This window comes from Oryzias latipes, chromosome 14 (genome assembly GCF_053564925.1).
Source record: "Oryzias latipes strain Hd-rR chromosome 14, Olatipes_Hd-rR_3.1".
Classification (NCBI taxonomy): Eukaryota; Metazoa; Chordata; class Actinopteri; order Beloniformes; family Adrianichthyidae; genus Oryzias; species Oryzias latipes.
In genome coordinates, this window is record NC_136250.1 from 28,275,428 (window position 1) to 28,302,632 (window position 27,205).

The 27,205-nt window shown below is 40.3% G+C and overlaps 1 protein-coding gene across 5 annotated transcripts in view; it reads right to left on the reverse strand.

The window, feature by feature from the left end:
- LOC101175340 (glutamate receptor 4) overlaps positions 1-24,097 on the reverse strand; it is a 187,031-nt gene extending 162,934 nt beyond the window's left edge. For 2 of the 5 annotated variants that reach the window (XR_002874660.2, XM_023962863.2), the window contains exons 1-2: positions 23,599-24,095; positions 14,161-14,319 (exon numbers count right to left, since the gene is read on the reverse strand). Coding sequence is in view for 3 of the 5 variants with exons in the window: in XM_023962863.2 (XP_023818631.1) it covers positions 14,161-14,319; positions 23,599-23,989 (550 nt within the window). In the remaining 2 variants the exon portion in view is untranslated. Of the gene's footprint in view, positions 1-14,160; positions 14,320-23,598 lie in introns of all 5 variants that reach the window. The other 3 variants (XR_002874661.2, XM_023962862.2, XM_023962861.2) reach the window with 3 other exon arrangements.
- Between the last annotated feature and the right edge of the window lie 3,108 nt (positions 24,098-27,205).

Sequence of the window (27,205 nt, forward strand, 5' to 3'; positions counted from 1 at the left end):
CTGTCATGAATAAAAAACAGATTGCTGGTTCCATCACCAAACCACCACAATTATTCCTGATGCATGATATTTGGTGTTTTTGCTGTGAATAGGTGAGATTGTGTGCTTTGGAGATGCAAAAATCATTGTGCAGTCAGAGACTCTGCGTCTGGCTTCAGAGGGGCATTCCTTCTGAAAAGGTCAAATTTGACAATTAATTAAGAACAGTGATGGAAACCGCGGATGTTTCCTCTCGTTTTGATGCTGCGTTGTGCTCTGTGTGTGTGTGTTATCTCTTTCCCTCCCTGCTTCAGAGTCTGCAGGCAAACTATTGATTTCACAAATCAAACAGCATCCCAAAGATCCCATTAACTGAACGCCGTCGTTTGGTGCGAGTTATCCGCCCGGCGTTCCTCCCAAACCTGTGCAGCCGATGCATAGGCGTACGCTGCAAACACGCCTCTGGAGGGCACTTATATAAGCAGAGCTCAGATCAGGAGGTGGAGGTGCACAGAGCTGGAGCCGATTAGGAGGAGAAACAAATGAATGAAAATCAGCCAAGGAATTCGGGATCGGATAAGCAGTTTTTCATTTTTAGTTGAAAAAAAGGTGTCATGAGTTTTTACAGATAAAGATCTAGATAACTGCTTATTAACTGTGTTAACTGTGTACTTTTTACTGCAGAAGCAAGAAACCCAAAGGCATCGTACCGAAGTTAAACCTGTGCAGGAGCTGTTTCACCTTCACAGTTTGACTGTAAATGAGAACTGGACTCAGTGACTCCTTCCTCCTCACGTTCCCAACACGAAGTACCCACTAGCTGCAAGAAGCCAAAATCCCACAGACCTATAATGAGAATTATACCATAGTCCGGGGGAATACTCGATTTTGATTGGTTGCTGGGTGTGCATTAAAAAGTCATAACGCACAGTGATAACCGCACGCCCCAAAAAGAGGTTCCGGTCATCTATCTTAAATCTTCTATATCACTGCGCTGGCTTCTTTAAAACAACCTTTAGCTTCATCATCTGGACAAAAACAAGCGTTAAGAGGTGAACTTTCTCTCTGAACTGATGCTTTATTCAACCCATCGGGACGATCAGCATATATGCAGTCAGGACCATAAATATTTGGACAGAGACACATTTTTTCTCATTTAGTTTCTGTACATTACCACAGTGAATTTTAAATAAAACAACTCAGATGCCATTGAAGTGCAGACTTCAGCTTTTATTTCATGGGTTGAACAAAAAGATTGCATAAAAATGTGAAAACCTAAAGCATTTTTTAAACACAATCCCTTCATTTCATTGGCTTATAAGTAATTGGACGAATGAGAAAAGTGAAACAAAATGGTCATTACTAATATTTGGTTGAAAAGCCTTTGTTGGCAATGACAGCCTGAAGTCTTGAACTCATAGACGTCACCAGATGCTGGTTTTCTCCTTCTGAATGCTCTGCCAGGCCTTTACTGCAGCAGCTTTTAGTTGCTGTTTGTTTGTGGGCCTTTCTGTCTGAAGTTTAGTCTCCAACAAGTGAAATGCTGCTCAATTGGGTTAAGATCAGGTGACTGACTTGGCCATTCCAGAATATTCCACTTCTTTGCTTTAAGAAACCTCTGAGTTGCTTTGGCTGTTAGTTTTGGGTCGTTGTCCATCTGTATTATGAAACGGCGCCCAATGTTTTTTGCTGCATTCACCTGGATCTGCGCAGACAGAGCTGCATTCACCTGGATCTGCGCAGACAGTTTGTCTCTGAACACCTCAGAATTCATTGGCCTGCTTCTGTCCTGTGTCACGTCATCAATAAACACTAGTGTCCCAGTGCCACTAGCAGCCATGCACGCCCAGACCATCACACTGCCTCCACCGTGTTCTACTGATGATGTAGTGTGCTTTGGATCAGGAGCTTCTCTACGCCTTCTCCATACTTTTCTCTTGCCATCATTATGGTAGAAGTTGATTTTGGTTTCATCTGTCCAAAGAATGTTTTTCCAGAACTTTTTTAGATGCTTTTTAGCAAAGTCCAATCTAGCCTTCCTATTCTTGAGGCTTATGAGTGGCTACCATATTGCAGTGTACCCTCTGGATCTACTTTCATGCAGTCTTCTTTTGATGGTAGCCTTGGGTGATTGATACGCCTACCTCCTGGAGAGTGTTGTTCACTTGGTTGGCTGTTGTGAACGGGTTCCTCTTCACCATGGAAATGATTCTGCCATCATCCACCACTGTTGTCTTCCATGGACGTCCAGGTCTTTTTGCATTGCTGAGTTCACCAGTGCTTTCTCTCTTTCTCAGGATGTACCACACTGTTGATTTAGCCACTCCTAATACTGTAGCAATTTTGTTTTTTTTCCTGTTTTCTCAGCTTAATGATGGCTCCTTTCACCTGCATGGAGAGCTCCTTTGACTGCATGGTGTCTGTTCACAGCAAAATCTTCCAAATGCAGCACGAGTCCTCTAATCCAGTGTTTTTCAACCTTTTCTGAGCCACGGCACACTTTAACCTTAAAAAAAATCCCGCGGCACACCAGCATCCAAAAGGAGAAACTCATAGTCTGTATTGATCTACAGCCCCTCCACAATCTCACATGCATTTTTGAGATAATTGTTGCAGAGAAAGCTGGAAGCTGCAGCTGTATTTTTTCTAAAAGATGCAATAAAAGATAAGTTAGAAGATTTAAAAACAGTTTGATGTGTGTTCGTTGGTTTCAAGACGTTTAACAACAGATCTCCGTATGCGCTGTCACTCTCAACCCAATGCATCATGGGAGATGTAGTGCATAAAACGGCCGAAGATCGGTTTTCGGAGCTTCATTGTTTTGTCCACTTGTTCCACGGTCTGACACCGGATTCTGTGGAAAGCTACACCACTAAAGACGAGCTTTAGCTGCTATTTTTTTTAGAACTGAGCGACTTTACGAGCTAAATCGGCACAAGGAAGTGAAGACTTTAACCACTTCTGATTGGTCAGACTGATGACATGTGATTAAGCCTTCAAGAATGATTGGTGGAGACAGTTAAAGGGGCGGGACGTTTCCAAAATACAGCCGAAGGTGCAGCTGAATCGCGGTACCTTATTAAAATGTCTTTAATAAAATAAAATAAACGCAAAGAAAAAGTATTTTACGATCTTTTATATTCCTAACTCCTCAGTGTTTTATCAGGGCCTGTTTGGATGAACAGAGAGCTGAAATCCTGGAGATGGGAAATGTTTTTAGATCAGTTAATGAGGGCAATTTCCCACGGCACACTTGACCGTCTCTCACGGCACACTAGTGTGCCGCGGCACACTGGTTGAAAAACACTGCTCTAATCAACTCCAGGCCTTTTATCTGCTTCACTCATAATGACATAACAAGGGAATTGCCCACACTTGCCCATGCAATAGCATGGAAGTCAATTGTCCAATTACTTAGGAGCCCATGAAATGAAGGGATTGCGTTTAAAAAATGCTTTAGTTTTTCACATTTTTATCTTTTTGTTCAACCCATGGAATAAAAGCTGAAAGTCTGCACTTCAATGGCATCTGAGTTGTTTTATTTAAAATTCACTGTGATAATGTACAGAAACTAAATTAGAAAAAAAACGTGTCTCTGTCCAAATATTTATGGTCCTGCACGTATATATCGTTTTATACCATGTAACAAATAGTCTGCTTTTTGTGAACAAAGTGATCCAAATCGGAACAAAACAAGATTTAAGGACTAAAAAGTGGTTAATATGTATTTCTTTTGTAAGTGACCATGGTATGAGCGGGTTAATGGCCTTCGAAGTATGCATTATCACTTTTTAACGCACTGTGCGTCGGACGGTTGCTTCCGGGAAATGCTTTAAAAAGTGATAATGAACACTTTGTCGGCCATTAACCCTTAAATACACAGCTGTCATTCTATTGGTCAGAATAACTAATCCTGCTCTAATACATTTTGTGAGGATGACCACTCAACATTAGCAGCAAAAAGGTAAAGCATAAAATGTGTTTTTATTAATAATCAGCATAAATACATTTTTTAACATCTTCTTGATAATCTTCATTTTTTTAATTCATTTTCTGTAGTTCAAGGTATAAACTGACCATTTAGATTCCACAATAAAAGTAGGTGGAGCCCCACCTGGCCCCCCACTTATGAGATTCAAAACATTTGATTGACAGAATTTGTGTAGCCCACTTTCAAGTGGTAAGGGTGTGGACTTCCAACAAGCTCACTTCTGATTGGTGAGGGAGGTTGCCATAGAAACCTTGACTCAGACCAACTCCATCATTGCTTACCAATGACGTTTGGCTCCAAAATGACGGCGTCCGTCACACAAAAATGGCGACTGGATTGACTAAATTTGATTGGAGCTGGAGAAAAACCTTTTCTAAGGGTGACGTCACACTCACTCGGTTCGGTCCAGCTCTCATATACAGTCAATGGTTACAAATGATGGATTTCATGAAATCAAGTCATAACCTGAAAAACTGAAAATCTATTCCACCACTAGCACGGTGAAGCAAAAAATGCCAAAAACCTTTTAGAATGCGGAAGATATGGTCAGGCTCATAAGGGTAATAGAGCTCAATGTATAAGTACAACTCATATTTAAATTTATTTTATTTATTTATTTATTTATTTATTTATTTATTTTCTAACTTGTCCTGTCCAACAGCTAAGCAAACAAATGAGAGCTGAAAGCAAGCCTATTGTGTTGGACATATTTTACTTTTACAATAGGGGTTATGAATCTTATGATACACCAGATGTATATTTAAATAAACCCCTTTTGTAAATTCAGCTAAATTTTATTCCTGTTACTTATTTTTGTAAGTATTTTTTGTTGGACCGGACGGAAAAGGAAAGGAGGAAAGAAAAGAGAGGGATGACAGATAAGGGAGTGGGGGTAGATGGGTGATTATAGTAGCCAGGATAAGATCATGAAGCGTCAGAAAGCAACAAGTTGTTGGAGGTTTATAATCAAAACTGTCAGGTTAAGATGCATGAAAAATCTAAAATGGGCGGGGCCAAACGTCCATTCAAACTTTGCAAACACACCTGTTGGCTCCAAAAGTGTTCACACACAAACAAGTCTACATGGACACACTACCACTAACATTCACACACGCCTACTTATGCATTCAGACTAACACATGTGAAACATTTCCTTCAGTCTGTTTGTGCAAAGGTGAGATAGCACCTCTGCTCCAGTGTTTATGTTCTTCTGGGGCGGGTGATGGAATGTAAAAAGAGGGAGAGAACCCAGCCGCCCCCCCCACCGTATTTTTTATATAAATACATAAAAATGTTCATACTCCAAAGAAAATGGTTCAATAAAAGTGTAAAAAGTTGGAGAGAAAAAGCTACTGGTAATTCAACCTGGAAAATGCCCAATTATCCATAAAATAAATTACAGCTGAAATCCTGTTAAATACAAATTATATAGTGATAGACAACAAAACAAAAACAACCAATAGAAGTGATTTTAAACAAAATAGTAAAGAACGGGTTTGTGAAAATCCCCATTATCTGCAAAAAAATATAAAAATGACTAAAAAAAAAAACTAACTGAAAAAAGTGCAAATATCTGAAGCTGTAAAGCTCTAATAATGTAGCTAAATTCATTCTCCGACAAATGATTTAAGCTTCCTGCCATCATTGTGCCTTAGTTTTTTTTTCATTAAAAGACTTTTTAATGTTACAATCACGAAGGAAGAAATTCATTAAATCTAAGCGGGGCATCAATACATGTTACATGAAAAGCAGAATTTTACAATGAAAATTCGTTTCAATGTCGCCTAATTAAAAAGTTTCAATTATCTCAGAAGGTGAAAAAGTGTCAGAGCAGTACGCTCTGAAATTCTATTAACATTTGTAGAAATTTTAAATCTTTTTGCTGCTTCTGTTACAGTAAATAATAGTTACAAAAACCAATATTTAATGTGTTTGAAAGATGCTTTTTTTTTATTCATGTGCTGCAGCATTTGGATGCCACACACGACAGATAATTTAGCATTTGCAGATTTCTAGTGACAGCTGGCTCAGCTCCCTAACAGGTCATCTCATTTCCTGCATGGTCAAAAGCCGACCTTTGACATGTTCGTCACCTCCTTTACCCCTCTCCTCCTCCATTTACTCCACACCCCTTTATGTTATGCGCAGGTATCCATGGACAAACGAATGAGCGGCTGTTTAAAGGCCAGAGGAGCTTTGAAAAATACTAAAAAAAATAAAATAAAGAGGATTTGCAGCACAACCTTAACTCATGCACATCACTGCAACAAACGCTGTGTCCTACCTAAGACCGATGAGCAAACGCTTCGTTGGAAAAAATAAAAAAAGTGAAGCTGTTCTGCTGTTAGCTGGAGAGCACTTAGGACCGCTGGGCTGCATGCAGTCTGGATCTGGAGTGAGTCATAGCGCCATGTTGAATATAAATGACTCAACGCACATTAAGATGTCATTGTTTCATTAAAGACTGAGGCCGAGACAGCGTGTAGGAGGGCGCATTAACCCCTACCGCCCACACGGTCCTTTTGAAACCCTCGACGGCGCGTTGGTGAATTTACCACAAAAGACACACATCAGCTGGCTGAATGGAAACGCAAAGCAGACAAAAGCTGCAGCTTATCGATTCAGTTCAGTTTTATCCTCCGCATGAATGTAAGGGTTCAATTCTTCATTTAATTTGGAGTTTCTAATGAAGGCGTGGAGGTTTAACACTCAAACTGTGGGGGCTTTCATTAAACATCTCCATCCGTGGCAGAAAGGTCAATTTATTTAATATCCTCCTTTCATTCCAAACCAATCGTCCTTCTGGTCGCTGCGTTAAAATTAAGTCCACATCCTGCAACTTCACACGGTCCAACTGTGCATTGAAGCGGAAATTATCCAAGATGGCGCTCTGACTGAGCGCTCGCCAGCGAGCACGTTTGCCTACAGACTGAACATGCTAGTTTACAGACCCACTGCAATTATCTTTTGATCTGTTTTTAGTGTTCCCAGTAGGGCTGGGTTGGTAAAATTGATTAATAGATCTGAATCGATCCAAGCTTAATAAATCAATAATCAATCCATAAAAGTAGAGGGATTAATCTTTTATGCCTTTTTATCCAATGACCTAATGTATAACAGCAGTAAACCAAAGTATGCTAGCTTGTTGCTAACGTATAATAGAATTTCCCATAGGATGGCTAATGCTAACCCTTCTTAGACATAAACTTGCATTGCTGACTGAATGAACAGCTTTATTTACTCACAGGCGGGAATTTCTTTTAACTCTTTTAAGATAACCTTTTTTTAAAGTAAGCATTTGTGGTCAAAAGTACAGTTTTTTGCTCAAATCTTCTGGAATAAAGTGTAACGCTATAGCGCCAGCTCCACCTAGTGGCCAAACTGAACTGCCCTCCAGGAGAGGCAGAACATCGTGATCTGCACATTCTTATTGGAGCTTTTCCTTTTAAAATTTTATAGTATGTTAACCGTATCAGAATAATGTGAATATCTTCAAAACAGATGTAGATTATTAATGTATTTCTATACAATATGTCTGAGTGCGTATACCGTGCAGGGCTCGACATAGCCATTTGTCCGCTGGCCCGGTCCTGTTTTTCGAGCAGTACGGACCACAAGACTTTACTTTTCACTTGTCCGCTCGGGCCACTAAAATATCTAACGGTTTATATATTCTTCACCTTTTTCAATAAAGTAAATTTTGCGAAAACGTGTAGATTTACCTCGTCTTCATAATTTAGTTTTTCTGCTAGTCCTGTGTTCAGACTTCAAGGGTTTCTATGGGAAACCTTTGATCACTTCTCCTTCTCTCCCGCCTGCGCGCGCGCGGCTTTCACTGCCGAGCACCACGCGGCACGCGCTCACTACTTTTTTTTTTCAAACTTTATTGAATGTAACAATTCAATACAAAACAATGTTAAACAGCAACAACGAAGGCACAAGCCAGTGGGTTATTATTACATTTGATTATAAATCCGACACCGTCACTGAAGAGAGACTGAAGCATGTCAGAGATGTGGAAGACATGGCAGGAATAGATAGGAATATGTTAGATGGAGTAATGGGTATAATTAGTACTATGGACAGCAAGATATTTAATGAATGCATTGAAGATGAAACTGTATGCACTAAGCTTTAAGCTGAATGTCAAAGAATCAAAGGCAACTCCAAATACCTGAATCTCAGACTCAAATGCAGTAGAATGTTAAACTACTTAATTTTGTTTTTCTTAACAACACTGTAAGCATTAAGTATTTCTAGTTAGCTGAATGATCTCAGTTAGACCTGCACAATATGAGGAAAACTCGCGATATGCGATATCAGAGATTAAAATTGCGATAACGATATAATTTGCGGTATATAAACAAACAGCAAAATAACCAAATAACCATTCCCAGTTTAAAAATTATACTCCAAATGACCCTCGTTGACATAGGTTACAAACATCTAACATAACAGGGCTCCATCTGATTGGTCAACAATGTGAAGGCGTCCATCCGATTGGTCAAATGCATTAAGGGATTTATTTGATTCGTTAAATGGTTCAAGCTGCCATTAGATTGTTTTAACACATTTAAGGTTTATGATTTATTGCGATATTTGCCGTTAGAAGCACCATGAAAACTTCTGAACTAGTGTTACCTACTACACTGCAGTGCTCTCTTCAAAACATCTGAAACAGACTAGAGCAGATCTAAGTTTGATATGGTCTATTTTCAGTCATTGAAAAGTGTAGAAATAAGTGATGTCACCAGAATGCACCAAATTGCACCATATTAAAAGTTTCCGGGGGGGCATGCCCCCAGACCCCCCTAAAGTTGCAAGCACCTGCGGAGCGGCGGGTCCCGCTATGCGCGGTGTCGGGCCAGTAACTTTCAGGCAGGGCCAGTAAGTTTCAAAAACTACTGGCCCTGTGGGCCAGTGCAAATTTCTGGGCTATGTCAACCCCTGCCGTGTAAATTCAAAAGTGAATCGTACCGAATCCAATCCAGTGGATCGTGAATCGAATTTATTCCAGAAATTGTCAATATCCAGTCCTAGTTTCCAGTGGTCTTTTAATTAAGATTATGACGTTTTTAGCCAAAAATCATCTTTTAGGACAAAGTTTCTGCAGATCAACAGAAGTTCATGAAAAATTCACCTCTGAGTTTTGGGCAGGAAAGTTGGTGCAGACCCTTCCGCCGTGCTGAGAGTTTTCTGTTTGTCACTGCAACAAAAATGGCAAAAAATATTGCAGCTGAGACGTACATGGATTTGCTTGTCTACAATCAGATGCATCAGAATGGAGCTTGTGGCCCGCCCAGTGTATTTACCACGTCAAAAATGGGATTTTTTTTCAAACGTTTTTCGTCTGCTCCTGATTTATAACAATTTGAATAAAGAAATACCCAGCAATTCAAATTTAAGCTTAGTTTTCTTTATACATGTACTTCAACATCAGAACTAAATGACACAAAAACATGCTAAAACCACAAAACAACATTTTCATTCATTTCATTTCAGGGGCTTTAACTGTAAACTAAACACAACCAATGAAACTAAACTGTAAGTGGCTGGAATCAAAAGTCAATAGAAAGACGCAGAAGAGAAAATACACAAACTAGTAATCTTTATTTTTTATGTTAATTGTAGATGTTTTGAGGCTGTAAAACGTATTACTACACACTTGAAACACCTTCAGTAATACTGTCACACTTTTCTCTCTTGTTTAATATCTAAAAGCTGTAAAATAAAACCAGGAGACACAGCAGGGAGAAGATTTGTTGACAATGGTCTACAGCCAATCAGGTCGCAGAATAGAGTACGCTATTAAAAATTGAAGAAAGAAAAAAACACCAAATTGCACAAAAAATGTTTTTTTTAAACATCAAGACCTCAAAAGGTTTACCATGATATAGCGGGTGAGTACTGTAAGTAATTTAAACAAAGTAGAAATTACTATTTTTTCAAAATACATTTTGTGCCTTATTAGTACATGTCTAGCATTCAATTTGCAAACATTCTTCACTTTCCTTCTTCCTCCTCACTACAGGAGAGACATTTCCAGGTTATTTAGCTTTTTGCTTCCTGCACAACGCATGGTGGTGGATCCATTTGGTTTTTCTTTGCTCATTGGTTCTCTTGACACTCTGCCAAGCATTCCCAATGAAGTGAACCGAATCAGAGTACGTTTCCGATCGAACCAGCCCCTGAATGTAAAATGGGTCGCATGTTTGTCGACAGCAGAACTCACAATGTCACACTCATCTTTTCAGTTTTCACAAGAACTCCTTTCCTTGAGGGTTCAGAAGCTCGCCTGAACTCTGGTAGAGACCAAACAAAAGAACACTGGAGCACCTGACAGCAAGGGTCTCGGTCTCCATGCAAGTGCATTGTGGTACGGTTCACTACAATGTGAAGGAATATAGACTATCCAGTGAACCAAAGAGAGTCAGAGACAAAGACTGTGCAAGTCAGGCAGAAAAGAAACAAATCATAGATTGTAGAAGCACAAATCACAAAATTTTAAGAAAATACTTTGATAAAATTAGTGAAGCGAATTAGAAAAAGTACTCAACAATAAACGATGTTTAGGAGAACACGATAAAGAAAATAAAGACTACTAGGTTACTGTAGGATGGATAAAAAGCTTTAAAGGTTGGGTTAACAGTTGGGTAAAATTCTGAAATCACTATTGAAAACAGCAAATACAGAATATAGAAAAAATGTTCCTACAGCTTTATTCCAAACAATAAAAGTCATAGTCATGTGAATGGTTATAAATACGCAGCGAGTCCGGGTCTACAGAAAGATTATCAATGACAAAGAACATCTAACAACATTTTGTCCTTGTCCTCCCACCAATTATCCTCATCAGCCCCTCTGACTGCCGCCGCTGAACGGCCTCATCTCCCCTCACAAATTAGCCCTCCCTCACCGCTTCTTCCCAAAAGAAGATTTTGCCCTTAAATGTCACATTGCAGCATTTCCTATTCACAACCATGATGCCAAAGACCGCGATGGCGCAGAGAGAGAGTGACCGAGACAAAGAACGAAGGCAGGAAAAAATGTAAAATGTTGGATGAGAACGAGCGGTGTGGTTCGATTTCAGATTCCCTGCTGGCCCTGAACTATCAGAGACATTGATTGGCTCATGTAATTCTGCTGTTATTTGGCTTGGCCAGTCAATGAGTTGTAGACCAACTTCCTGTCAAAGTGCAGCCATTAAAGTAGAAATCCAAAGTTTCTTTTCCCCTAAAATGTAATTTTTTATTTTATTGTCTTTTGGGGTTTTTAATATTTTTATTCTAATGCTTTGTAAGAATCTTGCAATTCAATTTGAATGTATTATAAAAAAAATGCTAAACTATTCCAGTCTGAACGAAATTTACCCGGTGAACAAAAGTTAATAAACAAAAAATACAGAAAATTTAGTACGGAGTACCAACCATGACTTCCTCAACACATGTATGAATTCATATGTGTGTTTAAACACAAAACGATACAATCTGAGAAAATAAAATGTAATCATTTCTTAAATATAGGTAACCATATTTTTCAGACGCACTTAATATCCTTTTATAATCTCAAAGATTTTCCAGTTATATGTAAATCCTGGTGTGTTTTCTGACCTGGAACCAATTCTCTGTGGGCACACGGCGCTCAAAGATCTATCAAAATGTTTTAAACTACAAAGCTGTACCGTTTGATGAATTGTTGGAGCATTATGGGTACTGTAGTCAGGAGCCTGGTTTAGATATAGCCACTGTGCTTTAGCATAAGGAGGTGAAAAAGTAAAAGTTTGGTATTGCATGTGTTGCAAAACAACAATGTTGAGTTATTGTCAAAGTTTGACTTCTCTGTCACGCTGAACTTCCTGCAAAGGCTGACTTTTAAATCTTGCTCAAAGGCACTTCGACACATGTGATCTTCTACATCAAAGGTTGAACACTCTACACAAATCCACAGCTGGAGTTTTAATTAAAAAGGTATTACTGTTATGCTTAAGTGGCATTTTCTATAAACTGTTCCACGACATAAGATAAATTCAAACCCACTGAACCGGACTTTGGACCACCTCTTTAGGCTGACCACGCCTCGGTCCCATAACGGCGCCCGAGCAGGAGGAGGAGTGGTCACAGTGGTCAAACGAACCAGACTTAGGGAATCAAACAAATCCATAAGTTATCGTGTTTTTTTTGGGTTCTTGCTGTAATATTGCTGATCCTTTAAACTTCTTTTATTTATTAACTTTCATCTGAGATTTCTTTTATTTCGTAGAGTTTCCTGAGACGAGCCGTGGATTTGAGGGGCAAAGGAAACAGTTTAGGGGACCCTATTTTAATCTAATAAATCAATATTTCAGATGTCAGAATCTGTTTTGCAGAAAGAAGGAAGATGAGATGTTTCATAGATATTCTCAGCTCTTCTTGGACTGAAAAAAAATGACAGACGATTGAACATTTATGTGGCAAACAAAGACCCTTTCTTCTTTACAGCATGAAGTCTCTGCATAATCTAGTCCTTATGTTTCCAGCATCTAAAGCTGCCCTGAAACACCTTAAGGAGAAAAAAAAAACCTTACAAGCTCAAATCTGTCATCAGATCCAAATCTAAACCCACAAAAAGTGTGACGCCGACAGACCCAAACGTTACACTCAATTACCAGACGTAAAACCGCTTCATTCTCCGCCTAATTTAGTCATTGATTTTTTTTAAACACCCGGTTGCATCATGGGAAGGTGAAAGCCATCAAGCCGAAGTGTTTTATGGAACAGCCCCTCCCCTGCAGAAACCCCCTCCATCCGGGACCAAAGCCCGCTGCTGTTAGGAGTTGTGAGTGCGTGGGACCGCCGTCGTGTGTTTTCTGCGTCTGTCCCCGCCGGCTTGTGCCGCGCTGCTCGCATCAGACGTGAACAAGCAGACAGCCAGACACATCTGTGCCGCCACATCATCACTGCTGGGGCGCACGAACCCAAATCTGTCTCCTCTGGATGGGATTTTTCAGACTGTGGCTCATTCACACCATCACTGCTGATGCTTCTGGCAACAACCGCCATCATTTCATCCCTGTCAACTTTCTACAAGAATATATCACAAATACTTCAGATATAGAACAGCATCTTTGTCTGTGTAACGTATTTTTTGTTATTAAAATAATATATTTAAAAAAAAGGCTACACCCGTTTGTAGGGGGGGGGTTGCTGCTCTTCTTTGGTTTTTGGGTTCTTCGGGTTTGTGGAGGGTCGTAGAGAAGAGCGGCGGCATCTTAAGAGGAGGGCAGCTGTGTCTTGCAGTTCCCTCGTAAGGCCACCTTGAGGGACGTCATGACAATGGAACATACCGTAGTTGTGTGTGTGGTAAGTGTATTTGTAAGGATAATCAAGTTTCCAAACAGTCAGGGAGGGGGCACGCACGCGTCACGTGAAGAGCACTGATGGGATCCAAGCACAGCCTGCAGGATTGAAAAAAATGAAAAATCTGCGTCTCACCTACTTCCCCCTGACGTGTAGTATAGGTGTTGGCTACCATGAATCTCCTGCAGAATACTTGTAAACATTGTCCATGAACATTTTCTTTCTACAGGCTCACTGAGCAGTCTACGACTTTGATATTTCATACCTGTGTGCCCCGTGCAGGATTGTCTTTTTTTTTTAATCCTTTTTCCCAGAAGTTGGGAAAAAGGCCTATGGTCCTTTTTGCTAAATGGTGTAAATGACATACTTCTATCTTCACCAAGCTCCAAGGTATTTCACAGAGCCACTCAAACCCACATTCACACTCTGAAAGACGGCACGCTGTTTACAATTCTATCTTTGTCAAGAACTTGTTTTTAAAATGGGTACGCAGAGCAGGAATTGAACCTGTGACCTTCTGATCAGAGGTCGACCGCTCCAAATCTGTTTCATGGCTGTCCCAACAGGTGGGGTGGCACCTTTTCACTGAATAAGTTTGATGGATTAGTAAGTTCCAGCTGCTTTTACGAATCCAAACCAACCGATCGGCCCGTCAACCTTGACTTGGCTTCTCCTCAACCTCATAATGTTAGCGTATCTTCCTGAGCAACTCAGACTAAACATTACAGGACCAAACTTGGTCCAGGATCCGATTTTCTGGATGTGACAACGTTTTCCCCTCAACAACATTTCTTGGATTCATTTCACAAGCAAGCAAACACGGTGACGCCGGTACGGCAGGCTCGGTGGACTCACAGGCGTTGGTGACGGCGAAGCTGTTGGCGGTTTCGATGTTGTCCACGTGAGGCACCAGGTTGAACGGGGCTTCTGAAGCGTTGGGGCTGGTGTTGTGCAGGAAGATCGCCAGCCGAAAGGCGGTGTACTCCTGATCCGTGTTTCGGATGAACAGACCGCCTGAGGAGAAGGACACAGGAGCTCATCATCAGTACAGACACTTCCCACCATTTCCTCTTTTTTTCAGTTTTCATAACAGTTGGTTTATTTCCCTAAATAGTATTTTATTTTGATAAACCCAAACCCACCACAACCCTGCACGACTCTCAGGAAGGTTTCTGTAAACCTGTCATGCACCTGCAGCCCAATTACACTAACGAGTTGCTGCAGGTGTTTGTTTTTTTCTGTCATTTTACACCTGCAAATGCAATCGCACAGAAAGACCTGCTTCTGAAGAAAGTCCATTGTTCGTCTGCTCTTTAATAAATTACAATTGGTTTCTTTTTTGCCAGAACATCCAAACTTTTGTGAACAAAATGAGACAGAAACATCTAGAAACTGCTGAAGCAACAGAAAAGGTTACGAATACAGATTGTTGCAAACATAAATGTCTTCCAGAGCCCACTTATTCAGTAGAATGAGGAGTTTTTCATACATTTTTCAACCAAAGTCACATAAGATTGTATTGGACGTGTGTCTCCACAACTGCAGCAACCACATTTTGAGTCATTCAGCTGCATTTGAGCTTTTTGTGCGTCACTTTGTAGGTATGTAAACTCTAAATGGTTTTGATGACACTCATGATAAAGGTCAGTCGTCTTTTTCTAATATTTTATGGCAAAAAGAGACAAGAAAAACTAAAGATAAGAGGAAAACAGGGTTCTTGGTAAATGGCGCATACTTTTCTACCGTACTTGAAGGCTTTATAGTCTCACACTGATGAACGCTCCGCTGCCGAACACTGGCACCAACCTATAACCACCAGGACCAATGCGGGGTTCCATGTTTTGCCAATGGACACTTTGACACAAGGGCAGCAATGGTCAAACATCCAATAGTCCTTTAAAATAAACACTATTATGGATTTTTTGTGTATAAAAATATTTACGGAAATTTAAGTTTAAATAGAAATGAAGGGCTAGCTGCTAGCAAAACCCAAACTACTCACTTTAGCTAACAAAATGCTGGTACCAACGTGGCTAAATTGAACAACAAAGATTACCAAAATGTGACCGTCATTGTTTCATGTTTGAGATCATTTTTCCTTAAGTGAAAAGTATCACGCCCTGCAACAGACTGGCGACCGACGGTTGTTCCCTTCCTTTGCTCAACAGTTGCTGGGATAGGCTCCAGCAACCATGTGACCCTGAAAGGGACACAGCATGTTGTGAGGATGGATGGAAAATTATCAGCTGACATGCAACCCAGCACATTAGTAGAAGTATTTACAGGTAATCTATTCTTTGTAATAGCTGACACGTTGTCACATAGCCTCCGACTTGATAAGCAACTATTTGAGCAACAACAAACTCCAGGTTTTTTTTAAAAATCTAAAATTTTCACCCAAAAAAATTGTGGTTTGCTAAAAATTCACCAGATTTGTTGACTGCATATAACACAACCAATGGAACTAAACTGTGATTGGCTGCAATCAGGTCAGTGGCCCAAGAATACATTAAGATTTTGACCCTCATGTCTAAGAGTTTCACACATTTGTCCAAATCCTGAGTTACTGATAAATCACATATTTGTCTAAATCTAAGTATTTACAGGATGAGATGATCCGGCAGAGGAAGCAGAAGCAGACTCTTAAATCACACAGGAAAATCCATCAAACTGGTTTTAAATCATTTCTTTTCCTGGTAGTGAAAAAAAAGGGCTGGAAAAACCAGACTCATGAAACATGGAGCTGAATTTCTGTCAAAGTTTGGCAATTAAGGTTGGATCTCAACGTGTTCCTGTCATTTTTGTCCCAGCATCACAATTTTCTTTGACACTGCAAACTATTTGATCCTTGCAAAGATTTCCGACCTTGTTTTTGGACATTTTAAAGATTATTTAACATATTTTAAGTTGTTTTAACTTCTCTTTTCTCCGCACCTTTCAATGCTTTTCTTTTGCATTTGGTCCGTTTTCAGACTGTTTTCAACTGTACATTTCTGTCACAATCAAAGCTTGTAAACAAAACCATGTGACCAAAGATCTCTTAGTCAATGGCCATGCATTACGAGGGCAGAACAAACATCTGATTCATGACTTTTCACTGCTACTTTGGTCCAGGTGCTGCAAAGCGGTTACTAAGCAGACAACGGCTAAAAAACAACACGAATAAATGTTTATGACAAATAGATGGGAAAACAATGACAAGCAATGTGTATCAGGTTTAAAGTTGTATTAATGAGCCTGCTTTCATTTCAGTTAGTGGCTGAGCCTCGTCGTCATGGTTGGGACGTTTCTACTCTGTTTCCATCACGTGACGACCGGCTACGGTAGCCGTTTTGGTCCAGCTGTTCCGCTCCGAGCACAGAGTTTATTCAGACTGAGGGATCATACAGCGGACTGAAACTCAGTCTGATTGGAAAAGTAAGAGCGGTTCCTAGTTCTGGACCAGGGTCCGCTTGGGTGCATTCAGACTGAAAATGTGTTCCGGTTTATCGGAGGAAACGAACTCTGGTTCACTTTAAGTGAACCAAATGTGTCCAATCTAAATAAACCCGAAGTTACGCAAAAAAAGAAGTTTCTCTTTGGGCAACGGATGTCAAACTGCAAACAGAAAGAGGATTCTCTGTTTTCCCGTGTTAGTAACACTTATGATGTCACTAGAATTCTAAAATTGCATAACAAATCCTTGAGCAGAGTCGCTGTAAAGAGTTTTTTTTATTATTATTATCTGACTACTACAAAGCGAGAAGAGTCAAACTCTCACCAGACAGATTTTGGTCCAAACTTTGACAAGATTCTGTCTGAGCCTCCATGGACGCTAAACACACAAGTGAATGTGCTGCCAACAAATAACACACAACAACAATCCTCACTGAGAAACAGAAAATTTGACATTAAAGCCATTTATTTTAGAAAAGAATGTATTGGTTTATCCACAGATATTTTTTTAATTTTTATTATTCATTAAAGAAAATCTAAAACTCTCCTTGTAATTTTTTTTTTTTTGTCTTGTTGAAATAAAAATATCTCAGCCGAAGCATTTGAGGTTTTTTCAAATGTCAGGGGTGTTCGGAGCAGTTTGTGTCACATTTCCAAATCTGACTCAAGGCCACATTTCTCAGGATGAAACGGTGTAAATGTCACTTAAAGCAAAATGTCAGTGTGTTCTTTTCACGGCTGACCTCTTCAAAAGATAAACTCCAGAATTATTCTGGAGGTAAAGTCATGTAAATCCGTTTGGGTTTATGCTTATTTGTTGGGTGACCAGCTTGGTTTTTATCATCTTTACTCAAACCTTTTTTTTTGTTTTGTATTTTTCAGATCATCTGTAAAAATCGTTTTAGTGGTGAACTTTGCTTTAAATATTTGAATGAAAAAGTTAATGAATCCAGACGTTAAACCTTTGAAAGTTTAAAGACATTCTCCAGTTCAGTAGCGTGTGCTCTTAAAAATGATAAGATCTTAAAATAAATAAAAGTTTTCATTAACTTGTTTTATTGGTAACTGTTCTTCAAACTCAGCACACATTTCATTGCATTGGAGAAGACAGTTAGCTCATGAATCTGTTTAATTAAGTGGCAGAAATTCGGATTAAAAGGCTCGTTTGTTTGTTGGTTTTGATAAAAGGTTTTTTGTCTCAAACGTTAGTCGTTTAAAAGCTGATTTCTAAAAACGTTTCTGTCAGACATGATATAAAAACACCAATACATATAAATTTAGGTTGATATAAAGTTTTAAAAGCAACTGTTTTGTCTGAAACTGTTCACATATGTAAGGAAGAGGAAATCTGTGGGAAATCAGTGGGAGATGATGTAAGATGAAAGAATAACAACCCAAACACACAAAAAAAGCCTGAAAAACATGTGAAAGTTTGAAAAGATGAGCTCCAGCAGCAGAGGACCGTCGCATGTGCACTACCTGTCAGGTAAAGTTCACCTGGAGCCCTGCAGACTTTAATGTGGCAGGGATGCAGCCTGGTGGGAGGAGTTTTTAAAACTGTTGCAACATTCAGAATGTAAGGTCACATTTTGAAAGCGATCTCATAGAAATCTGCTTCTTTTTTGCAGAATGAAACATCATTTAAGCTTTATCAAACGTCTTAAATTCCCCTTTTTCCTTACATCAATCCTTAAATCAGACTTAAGTGGTTCATCTTTTCTGAATTAAATTGCCTTGAAGTGATGCAGCTTGATTAAAATTTGATAATTAGACCTAGTGGTCCTTTAATCATCATAATGTCATTTTTAGGCAAAATCTGTGTCGTTTTCAAGGACATAGTTTCTGCAGAGCGTCGGGAGTTCATCAGAAACTCGCCTTGGCGCAGAAGTAAGTCACCGCTAATATCCCATCATCCCTTTGTTTACACTTTCTTCCGGCCCCAAGCTTACATTAGCGTGTCAACAACAATGGCGAGCGATATCGGAGCCGTTCAGATTTGTGCCAGATACCAGCTGAGACGAGGGAAATGAAGACATAGATAGATGTATTTGTCTGTAAGTGGATGCATCAGAATGGAGGGGAGCAGGGAGGCTTTGGCCCACCCCATTTCACTTGGTGAGGCATAAAAGGGCTTTTCCATATATATTAGGCCTGCCCAATATACCGCAAATTTATCGTTATCGCAAGATCAAGCTGTGCAATATGCATATCGCAAAACACAGCAAAAAATGCAATAAATGGTTACCTGAAATGTGCTAAAACAATCTTATGCCAGCTTAAATTATTTAACTAATCAAATAAATCCCTTTATGCATTTGACCAATCGGATAGAGCCTTTAGCGTTGTGGACCAATCAGATGGAGCCCTTTTATGTTAGATGTTCCCTCCCATGTCAACGAGGGTCATTTGGAGTACAATTCTTAAACTGTTGCAATAAAATGGGAGTGATGTTTTTGGTTGTTTCGCTATTTGTTTATATACCGCAAATTATATCGTTATCGCAATATTAATCCCTCATATCGCAAGTTTTCCTCATATCGTGCAGCCCTAATATATATACTCAGAAAAGCAATTTTAAGCTTAATTTGCTATATGTCCTCCACCATTAGAAAAATGATGTTAAAAATACCCAAAACATGATTTTTACCCGAGTGGGTCTGTGACGTTTACGAATAACCAAACTAAGCAAAGCCTGGTGACGTTTTACAAAAACATTAGTTGTTGTGAGAAAAAAACACTGTGTTTGGAGGGAGAAAAACCTTTGGTTTGCAGATTAAAGCTTCAAAACTGACAGTAACTTAATTCAGGTGCAGCTCAACTCATGACCAATAGGGGATTATTGCTTGAGGAGGTGTTTTACCCACTCATTTCAATAGTCAGTCTCAAGTTAAATCATTTCTCACTCACCTTTGCAGGTGAATTGTAGGATAATTATGTCATTGTTTCGTCTCAAATTTGAGATCCAATTTTAATAAATGGGTAGTTGATTGACAAGCGGCCATCAACCCCTCTGCCTACAGCCCTTTTTCTTGGTGCGTCCCATGAGGTGTGACTGCCCGTCTGAGCTGTCAGTGTTCAGAATGACACACTTAACCATTTTAAAGTGTATTATTCTGCAACACAACATATGGAAAAGTTTGTAGGGTCTAACATTTACAGTTCTGAAAAGTTATCCTTTGTTTTGTCTCCCCATCCCATTTTCGTCCATGAACTAAACTGGAACGGAAGCCCTTTTCAACCAGACACAAACATTCACTTCCCTGTGGGAATACCCTTTGCCAAAACCACCACAAGGTTGCAAAGAAAGCTCAAAAAGTTGCATCCACGTGTGCATCCAGCACTCAACAAAAAGCATGGCCCTGATGCCGTGGCGCCGAGTTCATGTCTGCAGGCACTGCTGCTACAGAGCGCCGTCCATGGGTGGAGACGCCATGTACAGGTCAAAGGCTAATGACTTCAAATGTTGGCTCCACCAACATTTATCCAGAAAGGAAAGTTGACACACAACCGAGGAAAGGAAACAATGTCAGCAGAGGACAGAGAAATGGTTGGAAAAGTCGAAAAACAAGATTTTTTTTAATATGAAGGTTTTAAAAAAGCTAGTCAGACAAATAAACTGTAAATAGAAATATGCACAACATAAGGTGTTGTGAAAGGATTTTTATTCTAGCCACTCCTTTTCAAGCACACTGTTTTGTTTTATCTGTCCATTTTAAACTTTTTTTGTTTATTTTCTTTTTTGTTTCATTTTGCGTTTGAAATAAATTTAAAAAAAATGTAACTAAAGGCTGACGGAAGACGAACACATTTTAAAGTGATTACAATTTATGTCAACTTACAGACTCGCACAGCATCGATGAAACTCCTTAATAAACCATGATTTTCTTTCAAATATAGAAAACTTTATCAACATTAAAGCCTGAACAAGTACATAAAAGCAGCCCGTTTAGTACATTTTACACAAACATAAAGAGTAAATTCAAGTTGAAATGTTACATTTGACCTTGAGAAAAACGTTTTTTAATGTCTAAATTTCCATCAATTTTCTGAAATCCCCAAAAGGGTTATTGGAGCCTATCCTAGCTACTTTTAGGCAAAGGTGGGGTGGCCTTGGGACAATTTAGAGCGACCAGTGAACCTAAGAAGCACGTTTGTGGACTATGAGAGGAAACCAGAGTGAAAATCCACACAAACAAACTCCACATGAAACGATCCCAGCTGGGATTTGAACCAATCGTAAGCTTTTAGTTATACACAGAAAATCTGTCGATCAAACTTGTGGTATTTGGTAAAATCGCAACATCACGAAATCCTGGAGGAACTGAAGGAGGAAGCAATGGCATCTTTTATTTTAACACCTTCAAAACCTTGAAAATTTTGTTTTTTGGAATTCATTTTTCTATTATTGGATGCATAACAAAGTGAAATAAAAGCTCCCCTTTGGTGGACTACTTCACTGGCTTAAGCTGAAATGCTTTATCAGCCATGAAGCCATAATCTGGTTTATTCAAAACTATAAAACCATAAATAATCGGACAAAGAGTTGGACTGAAGGCAGTTCATTGCATCTTCTCCAACTCTGTGTCTCTTAACTTTCCAACGATTTGATCGGAAGAAGAAACAAATTCTCAGAAAGGCTGATTAATAGTTAAAGACTTGGGAGGGGTCACATGTCCATGAGGAGTATGTGGGACGGCTTTATGAAATCCAATTTATTAGTAAATCAAAATATAAACCATTTGACGAAAATAGTCTTTGATGTGTTCAAGGAACAGTAAAATAAAAAAAAGTTTAAGTAGAAAAGATGGTTTGAATGTCAGTCTAAGCTTATGTCCAAACAAATATAAATAATTTTCTCTGTTTTCTTACAAGACTTTAGACATAAATGCTCCTAAAAACAAACAAACAGGCAGTCAGAAACATTTGCCTAATCCATTAAAGAATAAAGTTTAAATATGCCAAATGGATAAGTCAAAATTCAGTTTTATCCCTTTAATGAGTGTAATTTATTTTCGAGTTTGAATGTTTTTGTTTAAATTAGTAAACGATCAGGTCTCCGATTATTTATTTAACATTTTTGGAACCCGGCTGTTTCATTGTGATTTACGTTGGACTCAATGTGGATGTTTGTGTAATTAAGCCTCCTAGAGGTTACTTGGGGGACTGACCCATTTCCAGTTACTTTTTAAATCAGCTTCACACAGGAAGTCAAAACATCCTGGAACTCAAACCCGCCCAGAGAGCCGGGTTTTCTAAAAATAATTTTAAAAAATGAAAAACAAATGCAGAACAAGAAATCTTGATGAGGCAGAAGGCGTCAAATCGAGGTGGTCAAAGTGCTTGATGGAACAGTTTAATCTGAAAAGTGCCAGTTCCTGGGGAGTTTCCATCCGCCCGCCCCCACACGCTAAAGGAGTCCACAAAGATTTCAATGTTCACTGAAACAGACTCTGCCTGTTATCACAAAAGCTCAAAAAAAAGAGGAAGAATCTGTTTAGAGGAGCAGCTACAGGTTAAAACGTCACTCATCTGTGATCAACGCATTTCATCTTCCCCTTCTTAAGGGAGGGGCGAGTGTCAAATAGGAATTTTTATGCCCCCCCCATGGATTACAAAAACTAAACAAAGTTTTTCTAACTTTGAAGTTTCTGCTCAGACGGATGAACTGGAAAAAAGTGGATGGAAGGACTTTTAGTCTCTAGATGACAAACTGGAGCATGTTTGGAGTGCATTGAAACATGCATTTCCTCCAGAGCTGCATGCATGTGTGCACAGCATTTCCCCGCTGCTAATAAGAATTAATTCGTCAGTGACAAATATCTGAAAGTGACAAGTGTTGATTGGGGAGATGTTTGGCGTCCCTGCGGCTCGTGGAGCTCGGTGGTGGCTGCTCGAAACAATTAAATAAAGTCTGTCGAGTGAAGAAACAGTGACATGTATGTTTACACCCCCTGAGGTCACGATGACAGAATGACATCTCCCAATTAAAACTATTTTAGGTCAACTATAAGTAGGAAATATATATATATGAATATATATTTAACCCTTGAAAAAAGCAAACATATTGACAAAGCAGCTTTAGAGGTTTAAAGCCCCGCCCAACCCAAATGCCCTCGGTTCCAGGTGTGATTTTTGGTAACCGACCCTAACCTCTGACCCCCACCCCGTAAAAGCCTGGGGATTTGAGTATCACACTGATGTAAAAGGACAAGGAGAATCATTTGAACAGCTTGTCATTTTTCATCAGCCTGACTGGCTGTGATGTGCCTGGACTCTGCTGGCAGTGGGGGTTCAGTGGAGGGTAAACCTGCAGAAAGTGACAGCAGGAAAATGCTGCTTCTCAGTCCAGATTTTCCTGGAATGACCCTCTCCATGATGGATCAGCTCATCTGAAGTGTGGATGATGATGATGATGATGATGGAGGGGGGGGGGGGGTACCAGGGGTTCACTTTTAAATCATCTGACTGGTCCAAATGAAAAGCATGACTTCCCTTCATGCAGAAGAGAAGAAGTTGGTGGATGGAAGCGTGGAAAGAGGAGGGCAGCCCGAGGCTGCGAGCGCGCGCGGCTATTAATGCAGCTCCAGGAGCCGCGGGTCTGCCACGGTGTTCGCGCACAGCCAGCCCGCGCGGGGAACACGCACACATTTTGCTGCTGTGATCTGCTGCAGTGGCGGGGCGCGCGGGGACGCACATGCAGCCCGCAAACACAAAGCGCATTAGGCGCGCGCGTTTTGCACGCTCGGGCTCCCAAGGAGCGCGCGAGGACGGAGAATAAAGTAGGGAAATCCGGCACTTTTGCGGAGTGTTACACGTCACAGGACGTCCACAGGTCCGTTCATCCGCAGCCTCACTCACCGATCTGCACGCTGCTCGGGAAAGCTCCCATCGTCAGCCCCCCAAAGCCCGAGAACATCAACAGGATCCAAAGGCGGGAAGAAATCCTCATTTTGTTTCGGTTATAAACTGATGAGAGGCATCGAGCAGCTTTAATTAACACCCCGGGGGCAAGAGCAGCATCACACAAAAATACTAAAGAAATAAAGACATTTGAAAGAAAAAATAAGATCCAGAGGCGGTTAAACATCCATGTCTGCTGGGTTTTCCTGTGATCTCTCCCGCAGTGCCACTCGGTTGTGCCGTCAAACTGCGTCCGTCCGTCCGGCGGTAGAGATTTTGCGCACAACACCACCAAGAAGAGCAGGGAGGGGAGGCAGAAGAGGAGGAGGAGGCGGAACAGGGGGGGCATCAGTCAGCGGCGGCCAGTGCGTCTGGATGCGGCTCAACTCGCATTAGGGCAGAATAACAGCGCACACATGCGCCTTCCGGCCGGAGCGCAGCGCTGCAGCCGAGCAGACCCGGAAAGTCCCGCAGCTCCTCCAGAACCAAAACTTCGGCACCGCCGGAACCTCTGACTTATGCCCCCCCTGTTGACTCTCGTCGGGTCTGCTGCACGTGCCGAAAATCTGCAAATCCTCCTCGTTTGGAAGATTATTTACGCGCAAATCTGTGTGGACGGTTAATTTCGGATCCTTTCAGAGCAGCTTCACTGTCACTTAAAAAATAATCAAATCAAAGCGCAAAAATATCGGTACTAGATATTTTTCACTTAACATAAACCCCAAAAGTTCAAGTGGAACTCATCCAGGTTTCTACCCAGACTCTCTCCGGGGCGAAACAGTTAAAGTCCCGAAGCTGCGCTCAGCTCAGGTTCTGCTCCAGGTGGAGTCGGCGGACCTGAGGGGGGTGACGGTGAACAAAGCTGACCTGCAAAGCCTCTGCAGACCAAAATGATTTCAAAAACGTTCCTCCAGAACCATGAAGAAGAAGTGCATCCTTTCTTAAGGTCGTGTCCCACAGCCACTACGTACATTTTTCGCATCTTGCACGGATGAAAATTGGTGGAAAAGTGAGAAAATGTTTAGTTTTTAGGTGAAACTTTTCCATGATTCATAAATGAACAACGTTAAAACCACGGAGGAAGTTTGAATAAACCACTTTTCAGGTACATGCCTGAAAAGTCCGTTAGACATCTGTTAAAAGTCACAAATGTGGAAAAAAAACTGTAGGATTTACGTAATAATTGCGTACGTAAAATACACGTAAACTGCATAATTCTCAGTCAACCAAACATTTGGAATTAATCAAAACTGAATTCACCGTCAGCCGAAACCCTCTACTGACATCTGTGCACATGGTTGACTGATGAACACCAGAAACACGTATGACTATATCACCCATGTGTCAAAAAAAAAAAAAAACAAATTTCATACGTGGAATATTCACAAAATGTACGAAGTGGCTGAGTGACACGGCCATAGATCTGCTGAAGTCCTGTCAGTTCATGGAGACATTGATGGATTTCACTGTTCCCCCCCCCCCCCCCCCCCCCCCCAAATAATCAGGAATTACATGTTTTATCATTTGAGCTGCATCTCTGAAAATCCCTCAGTATGTCTGATTCTGAGTCACAAAGTTTTTATTCCGTTTCTTTCAACTCCGGAATAATTGATGGAAAACAAACGTTTCTGCTTTTCTGCATAACTAATGTTTTAAGGAGAAGAAACATTTAGCATTTTTAGGTCCAATCTTCAATCATCTTTTGATCCATTTTCGAGGCGTTCCCAGTGGTCTCAGTTGTGGGTCGCAGAGCAACAACCCCCCCCCCCCCCCCCCCCCCTCCTGTCGCCCAAAACCGAGAGTTCTCCTTTTACACTCTCTCCTGCTAGCTTACAGTTCCTCACTCCCCCAATCCAGCGTTATCTGTGCAAAAAAAATGGCGAGCAGTACTGGCGCTTTCCAGCCGTACAGGTTTTAGCCACATACCAGCTCAGACCAGGAAAACACGGAGCTTCATGGATCTATGTGTCTACGAGTGAATGATGAGAATGGAGCAGAGCAGGAAGTTGTGACCCGCTCAGCGGAAAGAATACGATCTTTTTTTCTGTTCCTGATTCACATTGATTTGAATAAACACATACTGTAAGGATTCTGTGGTTTTGTTCTGTTCTTGGTTTTCTTTTTGTCAGTCACTCCAGTTTCAGGTTCATGATTCACAGCCGTCTGCAGTTCAGTTATTTACCCTCAGCCTATTTAAGTGTCTTGGTCTCTGCTCATCTTTGTCAGATCTGCTCTGTTGTGTCACCGGTTTGTTTCTCCCCATAGTTTTGTCATGTTTCAGTGTGTTTATTAAATGTTTTATTTCCTGTCACCAAGCCTGCTCTCCTGCATTTTGGGTCCTCCACCACCAGTTCCTGACAAATACTCAAATGCAATTTTCTAAGCTTAATTGTCTTCATATCATGTTAAAAAATGCCACAAGAACATGTTAAAAACACCATTTACATCTGAATGGGTCTTAAAAAAACGTGTCATGTTTGCAATAAAAAGACAACTGTTCTTCTGTTTTCTGCTGCAGAAAATCTAAACATGGAATTAAAAGGAAACTTCTCAAAGGATTTCATGAATCAATACTATACCTTTGTAATTAAAGATCACTTCAGACTGAAACTCTCCTTGAAATGAACATTTTTCCAGTTAAAGGCTTTTATAATCAGGAAAATAATCTGCAGATTGATTAACACGGGCTCCTAAATGATTATTTCTAAAGAAAATGCAGCAAATGGTTGAAGAAACTGATTTGATTTGACTGAATGGAGTAATGAGTCATTGATTAGAGAGAAGCTCATCAAACGGTCTCCCTAGCATGTGCATGTATTTCAGTATGTCTGCAGGATTTGAATGGAGCTGCTTCAGAGCAAAGCTTTCCCAGAGTTCTCCAGCCTTCTGCTCTGCGTGACGTTGGAAGAACTGTTCTGTTTCCGATGTGAGTTCATATGTGTGCACGCACTCCTCACTTCTCCACTCTGGCTCCACGAACACACCACTGTTTGGACATAATTAGCATAGAAATCAATAGAAAATAAAATGACCACCGTCCCATGGCAGTGCATAAAATGACACATTAAACTAGAAAATGAGATAAACAAATGAATTGTTTTGCCTTTTCTCTTCAGCACCCACGTTCACGTAAATGGAAACATTTTAAAGGTATTTTTTGTAGCTTCAGGGTAATGGGTGAGCTATTTCAAGAAGAGTTAGTGCCTGAAGCAGCAACTCCTCAGTGGCTTCATGGCAGAGGAGCTGTCTCTGGTGCTAAATGCTTTGACTGACTTACTGAAATGTATTCTGGCAATCTTTCAGATGCAAAAATGTCCAATTGAGTCACTCAGCATTTATGAAAGATGGGAAAATTAACCATTTTCCAGCTGGATGACAAGATCCGTCACTTTCTTATCCATTTGTGCCAGAATCGAGACAGAAACAACAAAATAAACGACAAAGGTTTGTCCAAAACACCAATAAATAGAACCTACATGGTCAGTTCAAGTTGAAATCAACACCAAATGTGTTTATAGTTGTTTAGATTCACAGTCAATGAACTAAACTGCTGCTGCAAAGACAT